This window comes from Rhinatrema bivittatum, chromosome 15, assembly GCF_901001135.1.
Source record: "Rhinatrema bivittatum chromosome 15, aRhiBiv1.1, whole genome shotgun sequence".
In the NCBI taxonomy this organism is placed as follows: Eukaryota; Metazoa; Chordata; class Amphibia; order Gymnophiona; family Rhinatrematidae; genus Rhinatrema; species Rhinatrema bivittatum.
Window position 1 is genome coordinate 65,307,254 of NC_042629.1, and position 26,926 is coordinate 65,334,179.

Genomic DNA, 26,926 nt, shown 5'->3' on the forward strand with positions numbered 1-26,926 from the left:
TTTATTTAAATGTTCCTAGTGAGGGCGGGGTGGACGCTGGTCCTCCACAGCCATAAACAAGCTTGGTTTTCAGGATGTCCGCAATGAGAGAGGGCATGCAAATCTCTCTCGTGCATATTCATGGTGGATGTGCTGAAAACCAGGCCTGTTTGGGGCTCTGGAGGACTGGAGTTGGCCACTCCTGCCCTTACTTTGTTACACTCCTGTGCTACGCTGGGTTCAATCATGCCTCTAGCCCAACTCTAAGGTACAAAACAAAATAAAAAAGCCCCAGGAGCTGAAGCTGGAGAGATAGAGAGATCAGAGGAATAAACGACAGCTTAGCAGGCCAGAGCTGGAGGATGAGAAGAGGAGATGAAGAGAAGTGCAGCAAGGTTACTTTCCCAATTTACTAGGACTCCAGCGGTTCCTTAGCTTTTCTTCCAAGTGACGTGTCCTCTCCCTTCCCTCCTCTTTCTCCTGATTAGTCATCCCTTCAGCAGCTCCCCAGTCACAAGGTATTTCCCTAAGGCTGTGGAGTGGGGTGGGTGAGAAGAGGAGTCGAGAGGGAGCATCGGGTAGGGAACTTATGTGCCCCTCTGGTCAAGTGGTGGATACTGGAGGGGAAGAGTCTTGGTCTAAGCAGGCCGGATGGGCCAGCTGGTCTTTCTCCATGGCCATTTACATTTTTCACTAGGATATTTATATGTACCATACTGGCTGTAACTCCCCAGTCAATGGGCCGTTTCCATGCCTCTAGTTTATAAAGAAGTTTTATTTAGATATGTATAAACTACTTTTCCAAATTACAAACCCAATCAAATGCACGGCTTCTTGCTCCTCGATGAGTACAGATGACTGTGATCATTCACACCAAGTCTCTACATGGGTTTGCTCTTTTTAAATTCTTTATACATTAGCTTTCTTTTTTTTATTTCAGAGACAGCGTACAACAGGTGTGTGTTGAAAATAAAACTACCTCTCCACATAAAGGGAATAGCAGCAATCATGCCTCCATTTGCAAGGTATGCGTAGATTCATACCCGTCTCAACCACCCTCCCCCACTCAATCACTTAAATACAGGGCAGGACCTTTGAATTTTCCTTACCTTGTCTTGCAACGAGAAGGTACCTGGACTACCTGCAAAGAGAAACTTATTCTTGACTTTCAGCTTTCCAAGATTAGCCACAATCAGGTTATTGGATCTGGAGCTTTCTGGGATAAGCAGCACAGGAGCGCCCGCTTCTATATCCAGGAGAATACGAGATGCTCTCTGAGCTTTGTCTCTCACCTAGGAAGAAGACGTAGAACAATACAGTTACATCATCTCAAATTCTTTGCTATAATCCTGCGGAGCAAGCTGCTCCTCTCTGTGCCCTTCTCCTCCATTGCTAATCCCAGACGTCATGCTTCCTGTCTTGTGGCACAGCCTCCCTGAATTGATGAGTCTTGTTCTAGCTCTCCTTGAGCGAGACCCACTAAAAGACCCTACCCCTTTAAGAAAAGCCTGACTCCTTCTGAGCTTGACCCTCGCATGTTAAACATGTTTTACTGTAACACTTAAGTGATTACTAGAAATTGTCTGTCTTGCCTATGTATCTCAACTCGATTGTAAGCTCCATGGAGTATAGGGGGCTGTATTTTATGTATCTGTACAGCAGTGCATACAGAAGCATTTAATAGAAGAATATGATGATTTTTCTTTTTTTTTAACTTAACAGTGAATATACCTTAAGTCAGGCACAATTGCCTTTATACTTCTATAACATTTCTGATCCCAGCACTCAGTTGGGTGGGGGATGTCATCAGCTAACTATGTGTTGCTCTTCTTAACTTCCTGTGGTCATGAGTCATTTCCTTCACCAACATCATCTTTGCCCTAAGAAACATAACCATTTATACCACAGGTGTCACTAAGGTCAGTAGGTCATCCCACTGCTGGTGCAAGCAGGAGGCTTGGTCTTACTCCAAGTACATATTGGCACCACTGAGCAAGCAGATTTCTTGATTAGCTGAATATTCAGACACCTCTTTTTTGGAAAGCAATAACACCATGTAGCAGTACAACTTAAATTCATGTAAAGTTGTTGGTACTGCGCCAGTGCTCAATTTTTGCCCAAAGTGTAATTTAGCAATTGAGCCAGTAAGTGAAAAGAATTTACTGGGCCACAAAAAAATTCCTAAATATACGCTTTTCTATCCAATTATATTTCTTACAATTTTCATTCTGTCTAACTGAATAAAATGTGAGCCTCCGCTCCTCTTGTTTTTGGTATGTGCTTCCCCATGGCTGACAGCGCTATAGTCATGCTTTGTTCGCAACACCACGGGTCTGCACGGGTTTCTGATGGGAGCTGCCAGACTCGCACCCCCATTCACTTAAGACTAATAGCAAATGGCAACTCATGGAGGGGCTCCCTAGGTCAGGGAGGACTCGGGTCTTCTCCCCTCTCCTGCTGGGTCTGGGGGAGATACAGAAAACACAGCCCCTATATTCCATGGAGCCTGCAGCGACTTCCCCTGCCCTCCCCTTCCAGGCCCGGTCTCACCCTCATCACTTAGCGCATGTTAAACGATCAAAATGAAGGTTATGGGCAGCTGGGAGATGGGATCGGGCCTTCTTAGCTTGCCCATCTTTCTGCAACACTGTACTTTCTAAACTTCAGAAACGCAACTCGACCATAGCAGAACAGAGCATTGGCAAACTCTGCGTCCACCCATAGCGGTTCCGGTCACTATTAGTATACAGTGGGAGTGGCTGTACAGGAGCCTTCAAAGGCCTCGCAGAAAGGAAATACAAATCAGAAGGGGGACAAAGGCAATCTTGTTGATTTTGTTTGTTGTGCCACCAACTGATTTTACAAATATCTTTGCAGGTACTACTGCTCTAAGATATCGGTTTGGAGCAGGAAGAATGGAATAAAAAAATAAATAAATCATATTTCTCAGGCTAAGAAGCAAGCACACTGAACTTTTACCCATCAGATTAAGAGAAATTTTGAACAATAAAACAGGAGCCAGGGCTACATTACAGTCTACTTACGAATCATTATCTGCCGTAATTTGAGACTGGAAGACATTAAATAATTGCAGCTGTACATCATTACGTTTGACAAACGCCTTTCGTCAGCTCCGTATTAGTGAAAACAGATTATACTGAAAAAGTTAAAACATATGGAGAGCTGACCGGCAAATTGAGGGGAGGAGGGTTGGAAATAAAAGGGGGGGGGGGGGGGGGGGGGACTTCCATGCTCGGATGTCTACCACAAATCAGATTAACCAACTGGGATTACAAATTCCAGAAAGGATCAGTCACTCCGTTAAAGGAGAAAAAGACAAAGGCTCATCTGAAGACAGAAATCCAAGAATGTGATCCAGTCCTTCCTTTGATTTTCCTCTTGTTCTCACGTTCACTCTTACAGACCAACAGAGCGCTCTACGTGAGCAGAACTGCGTTACAGAGAGCATGAAGCCAGCTAACGGGTGTGTTGGTTATTGCCATGCTAAGCAGTGAGATATTGATTTTATTTTGGGGGTGTGGAGGGGAGGCAAGCAAGAGACAACCAAAAAAGTAGGCATTTCTACATTCAATAATTTTACCTAATTGCGCATGATAAAAAGGTACCCATTTTTTCTTCTATCTCAATGCAAATAAATACAAGAAAGGTATGTTGGGGACATAAAACCTTGGGGCTGGTCCTCGGCCCAGCAGAAGATAGTGGGGGGTCTCCAATCAGGAAGCCCCATGCATGGGTGGGAAGAGGGGGGCTGCTGAGGTTGCGCTGGGATCAGGACCCAGGCTCATCAGCCGTTGCCAGGCCCAGCCCTGAAGCCCAACCAAAGCTACAAAGTGAGGAGAGGCAGCGGTGGGAGGGAAGAAAGAATCCACGAAAGCCTAAGGAAGTTGGGGGGGGGGGGGGGGGGGAATAGAGGGGTAACAGAAGCCCCAGGAGCAAAAATATCTCGTTACACCACTGCATCAGGAAAAGACCAAGAACTGGAAGAAATGGGCAACTTTAAACTTTGAGCAAATCAAATCACCACTGCTTTCCAGCCTAAAGAATTCTGAAGCTATTTTCTTTAAGTAAAGTTTTTATTAAAACCCAAGAAATGTATTTTCCTGTTCTGGATGGCAGAGGTAATGCTGGTGAATAGTGTCACTTGAACCAGGCTTCGGGATCCACGTGTGCTTCAAAGAATAAAGATGATGCTGGCATAAGCTTCCCAGGACCACGTGTACCACGCTCCCTCACTTGCTGCCTAAAAAGCAGCTAACAGAGAATTACATATTTATATGTACCCGCTGTTTAGGCTGCCAATGGAGCTGGGAAGTTATTTCTCTCTCTTCTGTTACAGCGAAAAGTAAAATACAAGCTTATAAGGTGGTTTATTTATTTATTTTATTTAAAAACTTTTCTATACCGTCGCTAAGTTATATACCATCGCAACGGTTTACAAATAGGCACATAGACTAAGGTAAGTAAATGTAGGATATCGTACATTCTAATAGGTGCCAATAAAGTTCGGTTACAATTTCATAAATAAAATCATTATTTGAGTAATGTTGGTGAAGTCCAGGTATATTATTGAGTTACTATCTATGGGAAGTGAAGGAAACAGCTTGATCTTCACCTGGAACTGGAAAGAAGCAGCGATGTAAGTGCTGCGATCATTAGACCCGCCCCCCCCCCATGACGTCACTAACATCGGACAGTTAAGACAGCCTCAACACCAGGCGTCGCGCACCAAAGGGGCTCTCCCCTTTATGCACCCCTTCGTGTATATGTAAAAATTTATTTTTATGTTTCCTTTGTTAACTAAGCTGTTTCATTGTATTCGACAAAGGAATTTTTTCCTGCTTTTTCTGTTTCACTGTAAACCGGCATGATTTGCATTTAATGCAAGAATGTCGGTATATAAAAGTTAAAAATAAATAAATAAATGTAGGATTGAGTAAATTCATTCTCATCTGCATTACCCTGTACTTTTATTCTCTACCCTCCACACTCTTTAGTGAAGGCTTTTTTAAAGAGCCATGTTTTTAGATTTTTCTTAAAAGTTTTGAGATTATTCTGTAATCTGAGTTCGGGTGGCATCGTGTTCCATAGTATGGGCCCAGCCAATGATAAAGCCCTTTCTCTCACTTGGGTTAATTTTGCTGACTTTACTGAAGGGATTGTTAGTAGTGCTTTGTTTGCTGAGCGGAGGTTTTTTTGTGGAACGTGTACTCGTAAGGCTATGTTTAGCCAGTCTGCTTCTTTATCATATATTAGTTTGTGTATGGTGCATAAGGCTTTGTATTTATCCTGTATTCGATGGGTATCCAATGTAAGTCTGCTAGAGTTTGTTATATGGTCCCTCCTCTTTTTTCCCCGTCAGTATTCTGGCTGCAGTATTTTGAAGTATCTGGAGTGGTCTTATCGATGTGCTTGGGAGTCCTAGTAAGAGTGCATTGCAGTAGTCAGTGCTGGAAAAGATAAGTGTTTGCAATACTGTTCTGAAGTGGGCGGGTGTGAGTAATGGTTTCAATCTTCTGAGGACCATAAGTTTTGCGTAGCCTTCTCTTACTTTTATAGATATGTGTTGCTTCAGGTTGATTTCTGGGTCCATTATTACTCCCAGATTCCTTACTTTTTCGGCTAGCTCAATTTTTTGGTTATTTAAAGAGCTGACAACAGAACAAAAGAGTGCAGGAAGTTGCCTGTTTTTGATTTTCCTCGTCAGCACTGGACATGTTCAACGCTGCACGAGAGAGCTGCCAGCATGGAAAGTCCCACAGTGTCTGCCTTGAAAACTCGTACAGGGAATGCAAGTTTGGGCAAAAAATCAACATTTCTGTTCAGGAGGAGAACTGATCGGGCAGACCAGAGTTTGAAAGACCTCCTCCTCCGGTAGATGATTTAGTTAAAACAAGTGGTTTGGTGATCATGAAAACCCGACTTGATAAGGCACTTGTACAGTTATGAGTCCACACTTTTGTCCAGCAGCAGCCCCTTGCAACACTGTTGCCGGTTCAAGTACCCAGGAACCAAAAACCAAGCAGGCTCTGAAAAACTAAAATGGAGTGAACCTCGATCGCAGGGCTGTGGCCTGCTGATCAGAAGATCGATGGAAAGAGAGAGCCCCAGCCATTGCATAACAGCGCCACCTACGGGCCCACGCTCAGGGCGCACGCGCGCCACCTTGTGGAGAGAGAGCAGTGGCCAAGGCCAGCCACGGCAGCGGCTGAGCTAGAAGGGACGCCGGCAAGAATTAAAAGCGTGGAGCACACCTGGGGGGGGGGGGGGGGGCTACAAATGAAGACATAGTAATGAAGTCCCAGTAGAGGTCAGTTTTGAGTTAACTGGAAGTCCAAAGGAGCAGGAGGAAAACTGCTGGGCCCAACAGCAAAAATATTTATTATAAACCACTGACATTTCAGTTCAGAGTAATTTTTATGAAAAAAAACCAAAAACCCTCATGTTGACAAAAGTTACCATAAATTAGAAATACATAATACTAGCAACTGAAAAGACTGAACATAAGACAAAAGAAAGTTTAGAGGAAATATGAGAAAATATTTCTTTAACGAGAGGATGAGAGATGCCTGGACTAGCAGTACAAGCAGAGGTTGTAAGCAACAAACATTGTGACAGCATTTAAACATGCTTGGGACCGACACACAGCATGGTGGAAGGGGCAGGTGGGGGAGAGGTTATCAGGTAGAAGAAGTAAGGCGGGGGCTCGAGGGTTTTCTCAGTCACACAGAGCTTTAAGGCACCAAAGAGAGGGTAATACAAATCCACACTGAGAGTGGTGATGCGGCTGCATCAGGCTTCCAAGAAGCCGGAGGTAACCTGCGCAGAGCGGCCAATCCTACAACCCTGTCAACAGCGAGCTGTGGGTGGATCATTACAAAGCTGAATGACAAAGGCATGGAAGGGGGTCTGGGGTGTTGGTTTAAATAGGGGACTTGAAAGAACCAAAGAGAAAGACGACGACAACAACAACGGACTCGGATAAGCAGGAATATTTTGCAGAGTCAAACTCCTAGGATATATCCTTGGCAGAGTAGGATAGGAGTAACATGGGTCAATAGGTCCATAGGAGGCACACACCATGGCTTCTGTTGGAACCCGGTATGCTTGTACCCCAAGTCCGACCACAGGGTTTCGCACTACCTCCAGGAGCTGCTAATTTTGCCTTCACACCACACCCCCTGTCTTCCTCACGAGTCACCCTGTCTTCACTGACAGAATCCCTGTTAATAAGAGTTCCTATCAAGTTGCTTATTACCACCCCAAAAGGGAAGACAGAACCTTACTGTTTGTCCCGCCACGGCTGCTCTCTGGCGCCCTAGGACATCCTGCAGCTGTGTGAAGTGCTGGATGAAAGCGACCACCTCTGCCTGGAAGCGCTGGGTATGGACGTACTGCACCGATGCCATCTGCAAGCTGACACGAATGTCACACTCCCTCTGCAGCAAGGGGTCGGGTAATCCGTATCTGGGAAAGTAACGAAAGAATGAAAAGCCACAGACCCAAAAAGACTACCAAACAGGTCTTAACTGAGCGGTGTTCATAAGGTGTAGTTTCTTGCATGCACTTTTGGATTGTGTTGAGTCTGGAAGTACAGATTAACGGGTTTTTTTAGCTTACTAAGGTGATGGGGGGGTGGAAAGACTTACAAGGTGTGAGAGTGTCTATCCCCAATAATATTTTTGTTTGACATCCTACCCACATTTTCAGGACTTGCCAGGTGGGACATGAGGACTCTGACGGGGGAAGGGTTTTTTTTTTTTTCAGATCCATGCATATTTGTGGATTGCAGACATGCATGAGCACGGGCATCCTGGAGCATGTACTTCTGGTTCTAGTATAAAGGGGTTTTCAGCTTATGTCTATACCTAATTTAGTTGTATTTATTTGGGAAAATAAATTGTATGAAATTATAACATGTGGATAAATAGATTTTTAATATGTTATGGAAGAACCTACATTTTTAATATTAACAAATTCACTTTCATACATATTTTCTGTTTGTTCCTGACCTTCTCTTGCCTGGCACTGTTAACTATGTGGTCAGGTGTCTTATTTTATGTATTTTCTCATTAAAGGATATTTTTGTCAAACCATGTCATGTCATTTACCACGCCTACCACTGTTTGCAAAGGGGCCTATTTAGAAAGAGAGCACATTAATGTGAGACATGGTTTGATAAATATAGCTGTAATTGAGAAAACAGTGCAGATGTGAAGGTAATGGCTTAACACATAGATAACCAACATTGATCTTTTAGGGATGAAAACAGGTCCAGCTTTTAGGATATTTATAGTGAATACTCATGAGACACCTTTGCAGCACTGAAATAAAATACAGATGATTTATATACAATACAAACAGTGCTATGAGGTCCTGTCATCCTGAAAACCAGTCCAACTTGCACCTCAATAGTTTGTATTGATAATGTGTCTGAGCCAAGGATGGCAACTTTGCTCTCTGCATCTCACCAAGGTCATAAAGCAAAACTCTAGCTATTAATTTCATAAACATATCCAAAAAATATTTGATTTTAATAAAATTTCGATTGTGGTAGCCCAGAAATTGCAAACCAAAGAATAACGGTATAGATTTAGATGGAATAATACTGACCTCTAGTGGCTTCTGTATAGCTAGGAGGCATGCTTTTTAAATTTTTTTATTTATTTATTTATTTTTTTAAAGAGTCTGTAAAGTTAAGTGCGTTTTGCTCAGAACACCCAACCATCTCATAAAATGAACGGCTCTATTATCAGTGAGACCTGCAATGTATAATGTTAAGAGTACAGATGGACAACGTAAACATTACCCATTGGACTCTTCGGTTAATACTGACCTAATCCAACTCCTCACTTTATCCGCAACAAGCATACAACACACATTATTAATTACAAAAATGGACAACAGAATGCTTTTCTTGTGGCTCGTTCAAGGCAAGGCCACGTGATAGAAAGGATAAAACCACAAGCTCAGTATCGTATAAAGCACTCTGGGGATTGTGAATAGTTAATGGACTTCCTCAGGAAAAAAGTGCCAGCACCCTTACTTAAGGATCTGAAATATGAGGGCCTCTTCACCACTGGTTGTAAAGCGCTCTCTGTAGAGCTCTCCGTGTGTGGTCAGGTCACTTAGAGACATGCTTCCAATACTGCCTTGCAGGACTAAATCGCCCTCTGCAACACAATACAAGGAAAAATTAGTCATTGTGAAAGAACTCCAAGGGCAGAGTTAATAATCAAGCCGTCAGGGTGTATTTTATACTACTGTTTCAGTCCATTTATCCTCACTGATTGACCGAGCAATGAAAAAAGTCTGAGATGTTACAAGAACTGTTACTTTCACCAAGTACACTCAGAAATCCCCTATCCTAACAAAGAAAAACATCTCCTCAAACTCATCCAGTTGTTGCCCCCCCTCCACTGGTTTGTGCTTTTATGGTATCTGAATGCAACTGGAAACACATTTTTGCAGAACTGGGTTAACATGTGCCTGTGTGCAAAGTGTTCATAAAAAGACAGGCAGAACTCTCTCCCCTGTGCAGGATGCCAGGCAAGTACATGAACAGCCCCTAGATGAACTATTTACACGGGTTAATTTTGGTCTTCCATACATGGCCAACAAGGACCTTGTAAAATCCAGCACGTCAGGGTGAAGCAGGCCCATACAGGGTGGGGAACCTTGGATTCTCAAGAGCCATAAAGCAGTTGGGTTTTCAGGAGAAGCCTCATAAACATGCATGAGATAGATTTGTATAAGATGTCACCATTGCATGCAAAGCTAGCTTTTGCATATTCATTAGGGATATCCTGAAAATCTGACTAGTTTTTGGCCCTTGAGGATTGGAGGGTTCCCTAGCCCTGCCCTAAATCATTTCACATGGTAATCAAGTCATGCTGTAAAATCCTAACTTGCAGTTGGCAAATTGGGCCAGCTACACTCTTCTGAATTAGAGGTTTGTCTTTACAATAAACAGAAAGGAACGTTTGGAAGCACATTTCTTTATGGGATGGCAGGATTCTCAGACTGGACCAGTATGCTTCAGAGAACCATGCTTAAAAAGCTATCAATTTAGCATCCCCCCCCCCCCCCCCGCCCCAATCACCCTAGCTCAGAGCTTCTGATTTTAGAAAACAGAAAAGTGATTAGGCAATAAAATCCCAACACTAAATAAGGGGAGTTCTCTGTATTCGTCCAGTAACTCCAGTCGTGTCATGGACTGGAGATTTCTGCTTGGCTACGGTACTGGGATCATAACATGCGGATTTATTTTATCCAAATGAACTGGAAAATCTGTAATTAAAAAAAGAAAAACACACCACCACCACAAAAAAATTCAACACTACTTTGAACTGAAATTTCACTCCCGTCTGGCAGTACGGCAATGAGGGCAAACTCTTTGGCTCTTGTTGGCAGGCTGCATGCCAGACCGGCTCCTTTCCTCTCTTTATTAACGCTTGCAGACATACACAGGCAAATTCAGGTTGCAAGGTTGAAAATAGCGGGCAGGGGATACACACCAGCCACATTCTCTTTCATTTCGTTTCTTGAAAGGCTCCGTTTTACCCACGACTTCGGCTTCAGTTTTCCACGCAGAGTATGTCCAGGCGAAGCGCAGTACTGCGATACCACACTCGCAGACACTGCAAAGCAAGATCTATCCCGTACCCTTCCAACCTCAGAGCTGGTGAATTTCTGCCTGGGTTGAGTTTGACAAACCCCACGGATCTCAGCAAGGCTGGACACAGATGTACAGAAATCCAAGATGGACCAGCTAATCAGCAGCAGGTTTGGCCAAAAATTAATCTCACTTTTCCCCCATCTCCCAACATTGATCCCAGGATCTTTGAATTAGTTTGTGAGCCTCTTTTTTTTTTGGCTCACGTGCATAATTTAGGTGTATTACGGGAAAAAAGTCTGAACTCACCAATCATTTCCAGATGTGTTACCAGTTTTGATACACTTGCTTTTGCTAATTCACTGGTTGTCTTATTCAGTACTAACGACAGTGAATGTACCTGACCAAAAAAAAACAACAAAACCCAATAAGAAAGCAATTAATACATTAGGGAAACCAAGTAAGTATCTCAAAGACAAAAGACTTTCTATAAATCTTCCCAAACCTGTCCTGGGGATCACACGGCCAGTTGGGTTTTCAGGATATCCACAATGAATATACAGGAGATAAATATGCATACATCAGAGACCCAGTACATGCAAATTCATCTCTGGCACATTCGTTGTGGATATCCTGAAAAGTCTACGACTGTGGGATCACCAGGACCAGATTTCGGAAACCCTGTACTACTTATTTTCACAGGGCAAAAACTTTTCTCCAAAAATCTGCTGTGCAGGGGTCCCGGATATCACAATTCTACGCATCAGGGGCGGATTGCCCTATCGGGGGATCGGGCATCCCCCGGTGGGCCGGTCGTCCTAGTCACGTGGTCTGCCGAGCGCGGCTGTGACACGCGTTCGGCAGACCATGTGGTATCTCCTGGCTGGCGAATCCCCGGGTCGGTCGTCAGCGGGAATCCGCCCCTGCTACGCATACATCATGGTGGTCTCAATCCAAATGAATATCTTCACCCGCACTGAGGGCGTTATACGTGCATGTAACAAAACTACAGCGCCAACGGTTTCCAATTCAGTTTGGCTATTAGAACTGCTGTCCATTCAAAATGATCAACACATTTAGGAACATCTTAAAAAGCTTAAAAATAAGGGTTTTTTGGTTTTTTTTTTAAAAGAAGACAGGACAAGGACCAGATGTTTTGCCTTTGTTTCCCATTTAAAGGGCACAGAATGCAGGAAAGTCAGGGACTGATAGCACTGGCTAGATAAGAAAATTATTACTTACCTGCTAATTTTCGTTCCTGTAGTACCATGGATCAGTCCAGACAGTGGGTTATGTCCCCAATCCAGCAGATGGAGTCAGTCAAAGCTTCGAGGGGGCGTCACCACTAGTGCTACTACCCCCTCTGCAGGAGTTCAGTATCGAGTATATCAAAGCCCGAGTAAACAAAGAACCCCCAGATTGGATCAAGTTTAATCAACGGCGAAAACAGCCGCATAACCTAAGCAACAAAACCGTACCTGTCCCACCAACGGGTGGGAGGTCAAAAGGTCAGCGTGTCACCCCCAGAAACGGAACTGTGACAAACAGTGAAAAACTGAGAAATCGAGAGAGAGAGAAAATACTCCCATCCAGTAGCGGCAAAACTGTCGAGCAGAAATAAAAAACCCAAATGCGGTGGGCGTCTGGACTGATCCATGGTACTACAGGAACGAAAATTAGCAGGTAAGTAATAATTTTCTTTTCCCTGTACGTACCTGGATCAGTCCAGACAGTGGGATGTACCCAAGCGTCCCTAAACCGGGTGGGGTCCTGCGAGACCCGCTCGTAGAACCTGCTCACCAAAGTGTCCAAAGACCGAGGAAGCGAGGTGAAGACGATAGTGTCTGGAGAAAGTGTGTAGCGATTTCCAGGTGGCTGCTCTACAGATTTCTTGAGAGGAGACCGAGCGGGTCTCCGCCCAAGAGGCCGCCTGAGAGCGTGTAGAATGCGCGACAATACCAGGTGGGGGAGTCCGCCCCACCCCAATGTAGGAAGCGGCAATGCCAGCCTTCAACCATCTGGCAATGGTCGTCTTCGAGGCCTGAGCTCCCTTCCGAGGGCCGGACCAGAGGACGAAGAGATGGTCAGAAGTCCTGAAGTCATTCGTAGCCTCCAGATAGAGGTGCAGGGTGCGCTTGACGTCCAGAAGCCGGAGAGACCTCGGTTCCGAAGCGGAGAAGGAAGGAAGCTCCACCGTCTGATTCACATGGAACGCGGACACCACCTTCGGGAGGAAGGAGGGAACCGTACGAATCGAAACCCCGGAATCCGAGAACCGGAGATAGGGTTCTCTGCACGACAGGGCCTGCAGCTCCGAGATGCGCCGAGCGGAGCAGATAGCCACCAGGAACACCGCCTTGAGAGTGAGATCCTTGATCGTCGCATTCCGCAGTGGTTCAAACGGAGGTCCTGACATGGCTCGTAGCACCAGGTTGAGACTCCAGGAGGGACAAGGATTCCGCACCGGAGGTCGCATGTGTTGGACACCCTTGAGAAAACGGAGAATATCCGGGTGTTGTAGCAGGGAACCCCCGTCCCGCAGGAGCGAGCCAAGGGCGGCCACCTGAACCCGGAGTGAGTTGTAGGCAAGTCCCTTGTCCACCCCTGCTTGCAGAAACTGAAGGATCTGAGGAACCGATGCCTCAGAGGGACTCGTGTCCAGTCCGGCACACCACAGCTCGAACACCTTCCAGACTCGCACATAGGCTACCGACGTCGAAGTCTTTCGAGAACGCAGCAGTGTTGAGACTACCGCCTCCTGGTAGCCCCGGCGCCGGAGGCGGCGCCTCTCAAAAGCCAGGCCGCAAGACAGAAGAGTTCTGCCTGGTCGAAAAATACCGGGCCTTGGTGAAGGAGGCGGGGGAGATGTCCCAGACGGATGGGTCCGTCGATCACCAGTTGGAGCAGGTCCGCAAACCAAGGTCGTCTTGGCCACTCCGGAGCGACGAAGATCACCGGACCCTGGTGTACCTCTACGCGGCGGAGTAGCCTTCCCACCAGCGGCCACGGCGGGAACGCGTAAAGAAGCAGGTTGGCCGGCCACGGGAGTACGAGAGCGTCCACGCCCTCTGCTCCCCGCTCTCTCCGGCGGCTGAAGAACCGGGGAGCCTTGGTATTTCGTGCGGACGCCATGAGATCGAGGTGGGGGGGTCCCCACCGTCGAACGAGCAGTTGCATCGCCTCGTCGGAGAGGGACCATTCCCCGGGGTCCAAGAGCTGACGGCTGAGGTAATCGGCCTGTACGTTGTCCACGCCCGCGATGTGCGAGGCCGCCAGGCGGGCCAGATACCGCTCCGCCCACTGCATCAGCATTTCTGCTTCGAGCGCGACCTGCGGGCTGCGGGTGCCGCCCTGTCGGTTGATGTAGGCCACCGTCGTCGCATTGTCCGATAAGATCCTGACCTCCCGGTTCCGGAGGAGTGGCAGGAAGTGCTGGAGCGCTAATCTGACCGCTCTGGTCTCCAGTAGATTTATGGACCACTTCGATTCCTCCGCGGACCACGTCCCTTGCGTGGCGCTGCGGTCGCAGACCGCTCCCCATCCTACTAGACTGGCGTCGGTGGTTACCACGACCCAATTTGGCAGATCGAGAGACATGCCGCGGGCCAAATTCTCCGGATTCATCCACCAGGTTAGACTGTTCCTGGCAAACAGCGGTAGAGGAAGGAGCACCTGGTAGTCTTGTGAAAGCGGCTTCCAACGTGATAGAAGCGCTCTCTGTAGAGGCCTGAGGCGCGCAAATGCCCAAGGGACCATGTCGATGGTGGAGCCCATCACCCCTAGGAGCTGCAGATAGTCCCAGGAGGTGGGAACCGATAACGCAGAAAACCGTTGTATGTGATCCCGCAGGGCTCGCGCCTTGTCCTGACGTAGAAAGACCGCGCCCAGGCGGGTGTCGAAGGTCGCCCCTAGGAAATCCAGGCGCTGCGAGGGTACCAGGGAGCTCTTGGAGAAATTCACCACCCATCCGAGGGACTGCAGAAACTCGATAACTCTGGCCACAGCCTCCTGTCCATGCTGAAAAGACTTCGCTCGGATGAGCCAATCGTCCAGGTAAGGATGAACGAGAATCCCCTCCTTCCGCAAGGCAGCCGCCACCACCACCATGATCTTGGTGAAAGTGCGCGGAGCCGTTGCTAGCCCGAACGGGAGAGCCACAAACTGGAAATGTTGATCCAGGATCTTGAACCGCAGAAGACAATGATGCTCCCGGCGAATGGGGATGTGGAGGTAGGCCTCCGTCAGGTCCAGGGAGGCCAGGAATTCCCCGCGATGCACCGCCGCGATCACGGACCGCAGCGTTTCCATGCGGAACCGAACCACCCGGAGAGATTTGTTGACTTCTTTCAAGTCCAGAATGGGCCGGTAGGATCCGTCCTTCTTTGGCACCACGAAGTAGATGGAATAATGGCCCGAGCCCACCTCTTCGAAGGGCACGGGCGCAATGGCGCCTATCTCCCAAAGTCTGTCCAGGGTCAACTGCACCGCCTGTCGCTTGGTGTCCGAGCCGCAAGGGGAGAAAATGAACCGTCCCTTTGGAGCGCGGACAAACTCCAACGCGTAACCTTGTCCGATGGTGTCCAAGACCCACTGATCCGAGGTGATTTGCGCCCACTCCTCGTAGAAGAACGCCAGTCGTCCCCCGATCCTGGGGATGGCGGAGTGGGCGAGCTGAACATCATTGCGAGGACTTGGGAGAGGGTTGTCCAGCTGCGGGGGCGGGCCGCGCGGGGCGGCGCCCGCGAAAGGAGCGAGACCAGGGCTGAGACCTGGGGGCAGAGGGCCTGGCTGCCGCCGGTCTGTAGTTCCGGTAGCGCCGTTGCGCCCTGGCTTTGGTCCGCGAGGACGAGAACGCCCTGGTGGAGCGATACCTGTCTTCCGGCAGGCGATGAACCGCATTTTCCCCCAGCGTCTTGATGATTTGATCCAAATCGTCCCCGAACAGGAACTTGCCCCTAAATGGCAGGGAGCCCAGGCTCGACTTGGAGGATGTGTCCGCCGCCCAGTTGCGGAGCCATAGGAGGCGCCGTGCCGCTACCACCGAGGCCATGGAGCGGGCGAGGACCCGAAACAGGTCATAGGAGGCGTCAGCCCCATACGCAACCGCAGCTTCCAGTCTATCCGCCTGGGCGGCCTCCCCGGCCGGTAGGACCTGAGACGTGAGCAGTTGTTGAACCCAGAGAAGGCTGGCACGCTGAACCAGCGAGCTACACATCACCGCCCGCAAACCTACCGCGGAGACCTCGAAGACCCGCTTGAGGAAGACTTCCAACTTGCGATCTTGCGCGTCTCGTAAGGCCGCTCCCCCTGTAACTGGGATGGTTGTCCTCTTCGTGACCGCTGTCACCGCGGAGTCCACTTTAGGTACCTTGATGAGATCGAGAAAATCTTCCGGCAACGGGTAGAGCCTCTCCATGGTCCGGCTGCCCTTAAAGGAAGCTTCCGGGGCATCCCACTCCCCGGTGAGAAGCTGAAGGAAAGAATCATGAATGGGAAAGGCCCGCGCCCTCGGCCTCCGGGCTGCCAGGACCGGATCCCCCTTCCTTGAGGAAGTGACCACGGCGGGCGCTACGGGCGCGGGCGGCTCCGGCGGTGGATCGAGGTCCAACTCCTTAATAACCTGTGGAAGTAGGTCCTCCAGCTCTTCCCGCTGGAACAGGCGCAGCGTGTGCGGATCATCACCCTCTGAAGTGGAGTCCGCTTGACCCGGATCCGCCGGGTCCGATCCAGGGGAACCTGGTCCTGAGCCCGCAGTCCCCGAGCTGCCCGGGAGCCGGGCACGAGCGGGAGGCAGAGGGGCCCCCACACCCGCCGGGGCGGGGGGGGCCGGTGAAGGTAGCGAGAGCCGCGGTATCTTATTTGGAGGAGGTCCCGTGGGAGCCTCCAGGCTCTGCAGATATGCGGTGTGCAGCAACAGAATAAACTCTGGGGAAAACCCCTGTCTACCCGAGGGGGGCTCCGGGGGCGGGGGCCCCGGGGAACCCGGCCCCTGCGGGACCGTCTCCGGGTCCGATTCCGGGAGTAAATGTGGCGGGGATTCCCCAGCATCCCCGGCCCCCAGCGCTGTCTGTTCCCCCTCAGGGCGTGCAGAGTGTAAGATGGCCGCCGTTCCCGCCAGGAATGGGGGAGGGGCCGGCCCCCGCCGCCCGGGCAAGCCTGTGAGGCGAGGGAAATTGATGCGGGGCCGCGAGGTGCCTTCCCCCCCGGGGAGACACCTCGCACAGATGCCCTCCCTCGATATCCGCGAGCCCAGCTCGCCGCAAGCAGAGCAGCGCTCTGGCCGCGGCATCGGAGCTGTGCAGGGAAAACAGGCAGAGCAAAAATCACCCGGCAGAGCCTCGGGGGGGGCCGAGAACGGGAGCGCCGCTGCGGGGGGGCCCGGACGGCCTGCACAACCCGCCGAGAATGAAGACGGCACCGCGGGGGGGCCTTCCAGGCCGCGCGACCCGCCAACGACGAGCTCCCTGCCTGCCTCCGCAGCCCACGAGGAGCCGCGAAAATGGCCGCAGGCAAGAGAGGGAACGCGGAGAGGCCGGTCCTACTGGCCTCCGCGACCGTCCGTCGAAGCAAACTGCAGGGAAAGAAGCAAAAAACAAAACACTGCACTTACCCCGCACGCAACGAAAGGAGAAGGAGAGAGCAGACAAACATAGAGGGAAGCCACGCCTCCCAATTAAGGCCCTCTAATTAACTTTATCCTTTTTAATTTTTTTTTTTTTTTTTTTTTTTTTTTTTAAACCAAAACTTGATCCAAAAATAAGTAGGCAGAGAGAAAATGAGAAAGAGAAGTACAAGGAATGCCTAAGGTAATCGGGAGCAACCCGTATTCCCTACTCGCATCTGCTGGAGTCAGAAGATACTGAACTCCTGCAGAGGGGGTAGTAGCACTAGTGGTGACGCCCCCTCGAAGCTTTGACTGACTCCATCTGCTGGATTGGGGACATAACCCACTGTCTGGACTGATCCAGGTACGTACAGGGAACCAGACCTACTGCAAGCTGGCACTGCCTGGGCTTCAGCGTAAGGAGTGCGATTTTCCAAAGCCATTAACCAGAGTAAAACTGGCTCACCACTCTGGACGGGGGTAAAAGCACACAAGTTGTTCCACAACGCACCAAATTTTTTTACCCAAGGTTTCGTGGCGGGGTTCCCGAGGGCAGGATTGTACCGGGGGAAAAGCAACACCATACATTATTTTGGATTTTCCAAAATTTTGCACATTGTTTTTGCTGTAAAAAAGTATCTGTAGAGAAAGAAGGTGCAAATCTCTATAGGCACTTTTTTTCCTGGGGCAGTTTGCTTATACTTTTGCTTTGAGAACCGGTGCAAAATCTGTGGGTATCAGAACCTGCAAATTTTGCAATTTGCTCACACAGTTTTGAAAATTACCCTAAGGCACTTCTAACCTTTATTTGAGCAGTAACCGACAATTACTTACTGGGATTACTACTCAATTACAGCTGGGGGAAAATAAAAGTTAAAAAGAAACAGGATTACTTCTAGAATTCCTACACTAAAATTAAGCACTCCCAAGCTGCCCCCAATACCTTTAGATCCAGCTTAGTGTTGACATGTTCCTGGACAGTACTAGTTAAGACACTCGTTTCCGACTTGACTGCGTGCTGAATATCCTCAGATTCTAGCTTCAAGCCATGATTGTCAGCCGTAGACCCAATGCTGAAAAAGTCCAGGATTACAACCCAGGTTTGCAGAGTTATCAGAAAATCCAGGCAGTTAAAATCAACATCCACACTGCGGTTAACTCTTTGGTAGCAGGAAGAAAATTCAGGATGTTTCCTGTCCACCAAGAACACGTTGACATGAACCAAGGAATCATCAAAGTTGTTTTTTGCACAAGATGTCCTAGACCTGCTTGATGTTGGCGATGGAGGTGGGGTCACAGGATATTCAGAGCCTCTGTCTTCTTTTTGTCTTCTGTGGGATGTGCCAGTTGGTCTTTGGTACAATTGGAAGACATTTGGTGCTTCTTCTACGTGAGAAGGAAGAGAACGAGGCATTTCTGGATATTCTACATTGGACATGGAAGGACAAGACTGGGAGAGATATTCTTTGTGCGCCAGGCTAGACGGTTTGGGTGCCCCTCGGGACACCATGAGGTTCTTGTACTTGGAGTCTGGGTTTTTCTCCAGCAGGTCCTCCATCAGTAGAGAACGTAACGTGATTTGTATGGATAAGGTCTGAGGATGATCCTTATTGAACTCAATATCAAAGTCCTGAAACTTTAAGCTGACAAGCCCTTGTGCACCCAAGGTGAGATCTCCACTTAACTGAACCTGGAGTTCAGATATACTAAAGTATGCGTTAATCTGGGTGAAAGGTGTAGATTCCTGAACAGAAATGGACTTGCTGGAAACAGATGTCAAGCTGCCATGACCAAACAGTCTGTTCGCTTTCGGTTCATTTGTGAACTCAGTCCTTAACGGAAGAACAGGTGATGAGGGAGAACTAGGACTTGCACAGAAAGCAGAACTCATAGTTAGTTTATTCACGTCTTCATTGTAGATCAGATTGTCAAGCGTTTGCAAAACTTGCTCATAAACATGCTTTGCTAAAACAACCTATAATGAAAATGGACACAAATTAAAATGCTGTTTTTCTTAAGTTTTTTTACATGCAGAATTAAACAGGACACAGTACAGTTTAGCTCAGTATTAGTTAAATTTCAGATATTAAATGTTAATTCAGAGTGATTTGATAGGTCTCCGAGATTGGGAACTTTTTTTTTTTTAATTCATACTCAACTAGAAAACAGCATGAAAGAAAGGGTTCAAAATCACAAAATATTTAGAAATATAAGTTAAATAAATAGATCTGGAATAAAACAAAAGAAAACACTACAGAATTCCCGGTGTCGCTAGTTTTGTGTGTTCATAATGTTTGTTCACTGTGCGACAGATATCTCACACTCTGGCAGATCGCTGTGCAAGTAATAAGAAATGAGAACGTTATCAAGGTTTCTGCACACCTACACTCATCTAGCAAATAGCATGCAGTGATGCCTCCTAAAAAGCAGATACCCAATGCCTGACATCTGATCATTTCTGTAAATCTATGCATAGATTCCAGTAAGTTGGGTGGCTGCTTCTTACGTACCAGGCAATCACAGCACAACAACATTCCTCTGGCATAGGGCCTGATATTTTTCACATACTGGTATCATAATATAGAAGGTCAATAGTCTATGCTTACAATGTAACCATTCAAAGTATCAAACAGCTTTTGAGTTGAGCACTAGTCCTTGCAGTACAATGAATCTCTATCCTGTAATAATAAATCAGAAATACTGTCTTTGTTTAAGCTTACGCTTTAGCACCATTATTCTTTACCTGAACATGGTTGACAAACTTTCCCTCAATCTTCATGATGCTCGTGATGTCTGAGGAATCAGGGCCAAATGGGAATGCCAGTTCAGAATCTCTTGCTATTATCTTCTCCATCTTGAACTGGATGGTGGTGTTGTTCAGAATGTGGAAAGCTTGAATAAAACGCAATACAAAATAACCAATTTCTATGCGAGCCAACCTTTACATGGCTTATGTAACATTAACATAACAGCCATCAGGAGGTTGGCCCATTCAATCATCTCCCCACCTTGCCCTACAAGCATCTTCCCCTACCTGTATCAGTCATTCTTGAATTCCATCATTGGTTGACTACCTCTTTTGGTAGGCAAATCCAAATATCATCTACTTTCTCAATATAACAGTATTTCCTCATATTTTCACTGAGCCCTCTTGATAAGGATCTGAAAGACTGATTAAAGCTGAAATACGATTGACTGATAAACAATTTATGTTGTCACACTCATGTTACCATAGCTTGGTAAAGGCGCTGATAAGACGTCTCAAATTTTTAATCAAAGCAGGAATTTGTTCCCTCGAATTTGATTGTAAACAGTTTGAACACTTATTTATTTTATTTAAAAGCATTTCTTGCCTGTGCCCTCCAAAGTTCAGGGAAAGATATGTAATAAAACCAGACAGACTAGTGATTCAATGGTATATAAATTGAAATGAACTAAACTAAAAAGTTTCCAGGAATTTAAGGAACACCTATAATACCTATTCAATGAGAATTAAAGAACATTATTGTGGATGGACGGTGCGTTAAAAGCTGGCTCTCAGCAGAACCAAGCTGAAAGCTGCAAGTCTGAAACACAAGGACTAAGAAAAAAATGTAGGTTGCTGGATGTGGCTAAATATTAGTTAAATCTAGAGTGAATTTTCAAAGGAGTTACGCACATAAAAGTAGCAATTTTCAAAAGTCCTTTTACATGCATAAATCCTTTTGAAAATTACCTCCTTAGGGTTGCTAAGAGCTCCAGGTGGTAGCAAGCATTCCATGTAAGAGACCCATATCAACTGGACCTTTTAAGGATGAAACTTTTCCTTTGTTGTTATCGAGAAGGTACACTGTGTTACCTAAGAGTTTAAAGCCCACCTTCGTTCTAAAGTCTCCATGTTGATACTGCTATGGTTGAGGGGCAACAATAACCTACAGACTTTTTCTATGCATTTGTCCCCCAACATGCCTGGAAACAATACCGTAGTATGTGATGTTAAGAAAGTCTGGTACATGTCCTTTTATAGTAAATGCCAATGCCATTGTATAGCCAGCTTTTTGGGCGTCACCTTAAGCGTCAACGAAGCCTCTCTCCTCTTCGAGTGCCGCAAATGCTGCTTCACTGGTACTTTTGCTCTTAATCAACTCAAGGGATGAACGGCTAAGCAAGGAACTGAACCAGTATCTCTAGCTTGTTAGACCATATCATTACTAAGCACATCATTAGCCCAGCATATGTAAGGAATCCTTTGGAAATATGGCTCATGTTCTAATAATAATCATTAATCAAAAAAGACCTAAGGGCTTTGTTTATTGGGGTTTCATTTTATGTAACGTACCTTGACCTTTATGCAATGATTCAAAGAAATCATGACGGGTGAAGTGTGTTTCTTCTTGGCTGCTAATGCTGGCGTTATCTGAAGAAGGGTGCAGTGTTTTGGTTACGTCAGATCTTGATCCTCTTCCACCTGTGAGCTGGCTGCTATTTAAGGAATAGAATTTGATGTCTTTAATTTCAACCTGCAAGCGATTACTACTGGATTCATCTTCTTCTCCCGAGACAAAGTTCTGAATGAATATCTGTCCAAGGTGTCCCACAAGGAGCTCAGAACTACCTGGCTTCCTAGGGATAGATACCACTGGAGATTCAATGTTTATGTTCAAAATCAGCTTGACTGTATCCGTTTCATCAGACGGTGGACAGAGCTCATCCGCTTTGAAGTTCACAAAGTGAAAAGGGTCCCTGGCTTTCCGCGGCATTTCAAACAGAGAAACCATTTCACTGTATTCTGCTGTTTTGGTTGCCAGCACCATGGAAACTTTCGAGGCTGCGCTCTTCAGCATGCTGCTGAAATTCTCTTCCAGTTCGTCCATGGACAATGTTAACTCTTTCAGAAATTTAGCCGAATGGCTATAGTGCAAAGATGCCATTTTGAGGTTCAAGGAACATTCTTCTTTTGATTTCTCAGTAAAGGTAAAGCTTAGAGCCTCGGTGAGGTTACCAGCATCTTCAGCCTCAGCAAAGGCAGACTCTCGGTAGTCCATGGTATTGAACTGAGTTTCATATCCTGCTATATTCCCTATGCTGACAACATACTGGTTCTTAACATTATCTTGTGCTAAATCCATTAACTGCAAGCAGCCAAGCACGCCATTGACATCAAACCTGCTTCCCATGGATACATTCACTTTGGTGCCACCAATGCTGGCTGTTGCAATTTTTCGACCATACTTTTCCCCACTGGCTAGTCTAACTGTCCTAAACAGAAGTATATTCAGCCTGTGGATGTCCACTGCTACCTCTGTGTTTTGCTCATAGGTAGACTGAAATGATTCTTCATCTCCAAAAGTTCTTTCCAAGTCTGTCATTAAAGCCTGAGGACTAACATCATCCTTTTCCTTTGGACAAGATTTCTGAAGAAAGCCAATCAGTTCAACAATAGTTTCAGGGTTAAGAATGATATCCAGGTTGTTTACCTGCAACGACATCACTTGGAGTGAGCTATCTAAATTCATAGAAGGACATTCTGAACTCACAAACTGGTATTCCAATCTAATCAGAGCTTCTTGATCTTTAGTGATAACATTATCCCGGACAGTACCAGTACACTTATCTGTCGCATTTGCTGTATCAAATGCTACGTCACTGCTCTGTGGAGACATGGGGGACTGTGTTCTACTATCACGGAGGCTGCCCGTTGGCATGTCAAAACTAAGATTCTTATGAGAAGCCATCAAAAGGTCAAAATCAGAGCCGTAAGTTTGCATAGTATCAACTAATAGCAATCCATGAACTGTTAGAGACACCTCGGCATCATAAGGCCTCTTCACAAAATGTGCATTGGTGCCAAAGACCTTGAGTACAGAAATGTACCGGCCACAGCTCTCAACACCAAGCTGCATATAGTTAACTTTGAAGTCAGCTAGTAAAAGCTTGGACTCTACCAAAACCTCACGCGTATGTTGCTCCAGAGTCACAATGCTCTGTGTTAAATTCATTACAGAATCCTGCAACATTCCACGGCTATCCATTTCCAGGAAAATTTTCTCCTTTCTCAGGGGCAAGTTATCTGGTAGCTTTGCTTCCGATGTGCTCAGGCTTGCAAAACAGTTCTTCAGGGCAGATATTTTATCTTCGTTGATATGTATTTTTAAGTCTGGTAAAGTCCCAGACAGCATAGCACCTGGGTATTTGGGATCAGAGGTATACATCAACCTACGTTCCAACTGTAAATGCACGTTGAATTTTTCAACCACATGGGTGGGGCCAACATCGCTGTCTTGGACATGTTTCCAGTTATCCTTCACTCGTCCAACCATGATCTGAAGATCCATAAATGATAAGGAGTATTTTTCATACATTTTATTGCTCAGTAGATGTGCCTGCAACTGTTCAATATATTCCACCCCAGGGAAATTTGATGTTTTAATGTCATTGCTAATACTGGACTCTGGAGGTGGGGTGTTTGGAGGAGTAGCCAAAGGGGTTTTGTATTCTTCATCACTCAGATCATTTAGTTCAGCTGATAAGTCATCTGCATCTTTTCTTTTAGACGCATCTATGAATAAAATAAAAATAATGTTAGAGTTACATCTACAGTATTTCTTCAGAGCCATTTGTTGATGTCAACCAAAAGTACAGTGCCACATGAATCCTGTATTGACGGGGTTTTTTTTCTTGCAGAAGGGTATTTTGGTTTTCTGGAATCACGTAACATTATACATAGATATTTATTAAATAATTTCATAATGCGGTTAGTGTTTGAACTCACTGACTGAACTAATGTCAATGCCAGAAAAGATGAAAGTAACAATTTCTTAATTTAGGACAGCCCAGTGTACACAGATTGTGCCTTGTAAAATAAATATTAGTTTCATTGCTAATAAGCTCAACTTGGTAAAACAGAAATGGAAAATCAGAGTTAGAGTTAAGAAGTTATCTGCTAAAATTCTGTGAGAAGCCCAGCCTTCCTACAGTTTCTCTGCATCCTGGATGTAGTCTTGTTACTAAAGACACAAATTAAATCTCACACACTGGCATTGGATTGCATTATTCACGTCCCATGAACCAATCTGTGACACTTCTGTTAATGTAACATTGATTGATTGATCGATTACTAAAATTTGATATCTGCCCTTTGCAAAAGCATCAGAACAGGTTAAAAACTTACAATCAAATAAAAATTACAGACCAGGATCCAACCAGCAAATATAAACACTTCAACTATTCACTCTTCAGGAACTCCACAGAGATTACAGGATTTTGTTTTGAAAGATGGACTTTGGGAGTATTCCAACTGAATTGGAACCCAAAACCTGGGATAATTTAGTTTATTTCGGCAATACGGACACAAGTTACAGTGGGACCCTACTGTGCACAAATGCATGATGCCCCAATTCTATTCTATCACCGCATTCATGTAACGGTTTTCCTGTAATGACAATGTACTAACTTCCTCCTGCTGGCTTGTGCTGCTCCACTTTTATTTGGAAGACACAAACCTTATTAAGCACACCTTAGCCACAGAGGTATGACTAATAGCTCATTGCTAACATCGCAGTAAAACAAGATAAGAGCCAGATTTCCCAGACTACGGACGGAACTGCGTTAGCTTGCCCATGAGCTCATGTCATTCTCGTAAGTCCACGCTGCACAGCTGCAGAAGGGCAGCTTTTATTTCTTCTCAGGGAGGGTCATTTTAAAAGCCATTTCTGCAGGTGAAACTGTGCCTTACCCGCAGAGAAGGGCTTTCTCACCTTATATGTGGGTAGAGGGCCTCTGTATGTATAATTTTTACCTGTAGTAGAGGTTCCCAGGGGCAGAGGTGGGGAGGGGGTTGCATCTGGGCACATACATGTGAATTTACAAAATATGCACACGTTTCTCAGAAAAAAAAGCTACCACTCAAATTAGCAGGGGTAAACGTGTGCAAATAGCTTTCTTGGTATAATTTTCAAAGTGAAAAGTATACACCTACTTCCGCTTCAAAAATAAGTGCAAAAACCACGGGTAAAAAGCGCACACAGATTTCACACTGATAGAGCTTCATTTTTAAGACTTGCCACACGTAGACAGCAATTGAAGCCCTGTGGGTAAGTTGCACCCATGGGCCTGAAAATGCATTTTCCAAAGGGAAATTCCCTGTCACAGGTCCCTTAGAAAATGCAAGGCCGGCCAGCACCGCGGGTGCTTCACTACCCACAGACTTTGCAGGTGCAGAGTCCACACCATAAATTTACTCAGGTAAAATCTTTTGAAAAAATTGCCCTCCACATACACAAAAATAGCAGTTTCTTTCTTTACAGAGAGATACAAAATCATTATTTCTGGTTTCTGCAAACCTGCTCAGACAAAGTGCACGCTCACACTATAGTTTAATTAAAGGAGAAATTACTTCTTACCTGATAATTTCTTTTCCTCAAAGTAGGGCAAGCCAGTCCTCGACAGTGGGTTATGCGCTCCAACCAGCAGGTGGGAGACTGAGAACAATGACTCACCACCACCATCATCACATTGGAAAAGGTCCTATGAACCATGGCCAAGCTGAAAGGCAATGCCTGAAGCTGGTAATGGCGGTCTAACACTGCAAAGCACAAGTAACGCCGATACTGTTTGCAAATCGGAATGTGTAGGTAAGCCTCTGCGAGGTATAGAGAAGTAAGCCACGCTCCCATCTGTACGGCCATGATGACTGACCTTAAGGTTTCCATTTGGAAATGGGTAACCCGAAAGGCTTGACCGACCCCATTTAGATCTAGAATAGGTTGAAAGGAGCCCTCTTTCTTTAGAACCATGTCCCCCCTTAAACCGGTGCAGGACCAGATTAGGTGCCTGGTCCCCTTTAATTCCCCCTTGTGAGAGAGATCTCTATGGGCGGGGATTGATAGAGGAGGAATAAGAGCTGGGACCCAGGTCTCCAGGAGGAAGGCAGCTCCTGTAGAATATTGCTGTCCAAACAGTGAACAGTAACAAAGCTGTACCCGACTGTGAGTAATTGGAGTACACTGTTCTGAAGTTAAATGCAGTCTACTAATGTGTATGTGGTAAAGTAACAAATAAAGATAAAGTGTTTTAAGTAAGGATGGAGTCAGTCCAGGCTTGCGTCAGGGAATCACCGCTCGTTCCCACATATGTTGTGATGCATGGGATTTTTTTTCTCTAAACATAGTATAGAGGAAGACCCAGCCTCCAAAGAAAGGTTTGCTATGTGTGGCCTACCAGAAGCAGTTTGGAGTCCAAAAACATTTGCAGAAGAGAGAAGCAAAGTGTCTGTTTGGAGTACAGAGAGTTGTGAAGAGAACCTGTGGTTCTAAAACAGAAGTACAGAACACGGGGGAGGGCCTATGGCTCGAAAACAAGGTACAGAGCACAGGGGTGCACAGAGCACAAAAGGCTGTGCAAGGGTGGGACTCCGGAAGCACACCAAGCCAATTGTTTGAAAAAGTTTCAGTTAGAGAAAAACAAAACAAAACTGTGAATAGGTCTGGTTGCAGGGTCAGGCAGAAAGTGGTAAGTTTAAACCAGCTAAAGAGAGAAGCTCTGCTGGAGGTAGACAGAGACTTAAAATGATTAAGTTATTGCTGGTTGTACAGGCTTTTTTTTTTTTTTTTTTTTTTTTTTTTTAAGCCATTTTTTTTTTGCCTTGGAAAAGAAAAGGGAAAGGAAACACTGGTGCGGCAAGGCTGTGCTGAACAGGTTGTGGCCCTGGAAAAGCTACCAGAGTGGGCACA

At 46.2% G+C, this 26,926-nt stretch overlaps 1 protein-coding gene across 3 annotated transcripts in view; it reads right to left on the bottom strand.

Moving 5' to 3' along the window:
• VPS13D (vacuolar protein sorting 13 homolog D) overlaps positions 1 to 26,926 on the bottom strand; it is a 273,597-nt gene that overhangs the window by 205,401 nt on the left and 41,270 nt on the right. For all 3 annotated transcript variants that reach the window (XM_029578385.1, XM_029578384.1, XM_029578386.1), the window contains exons 19-25: positions 21,535 to 23,754; positions 19,960 to 20,108; positions 18,160 to 19,191; positions 10,922 to 11,012; positions 9,044 to 9,170; positions 7,284 to 7,464; positions 1,089 to 1,271 (exon numbers count right to left, since the gene is read on the bottom strand). In XM_029578385.1, the coding sequence (XP_029434245.1) occupies positions 1,089 to 1,271; positions 7,284 to 7,464; positions 9,044 to 9,170; positions 10,922 to 11,012; positions 18,160 to 19,191; positions 19,960 to 20,108; positions 21,535 to 23,754 (3,983 nt within the window). The remainder of the gene's footprint in view (positions 1 to 1,088; positions 1,272 to 7,283; positions 7,465 to 9,043; positions 9,171 to 10,921; positions 11,013 to 18,159; positions 19,192 to 19,959; positions 20,109 to 21,534; positions 23,755 to 26,926) is intronic.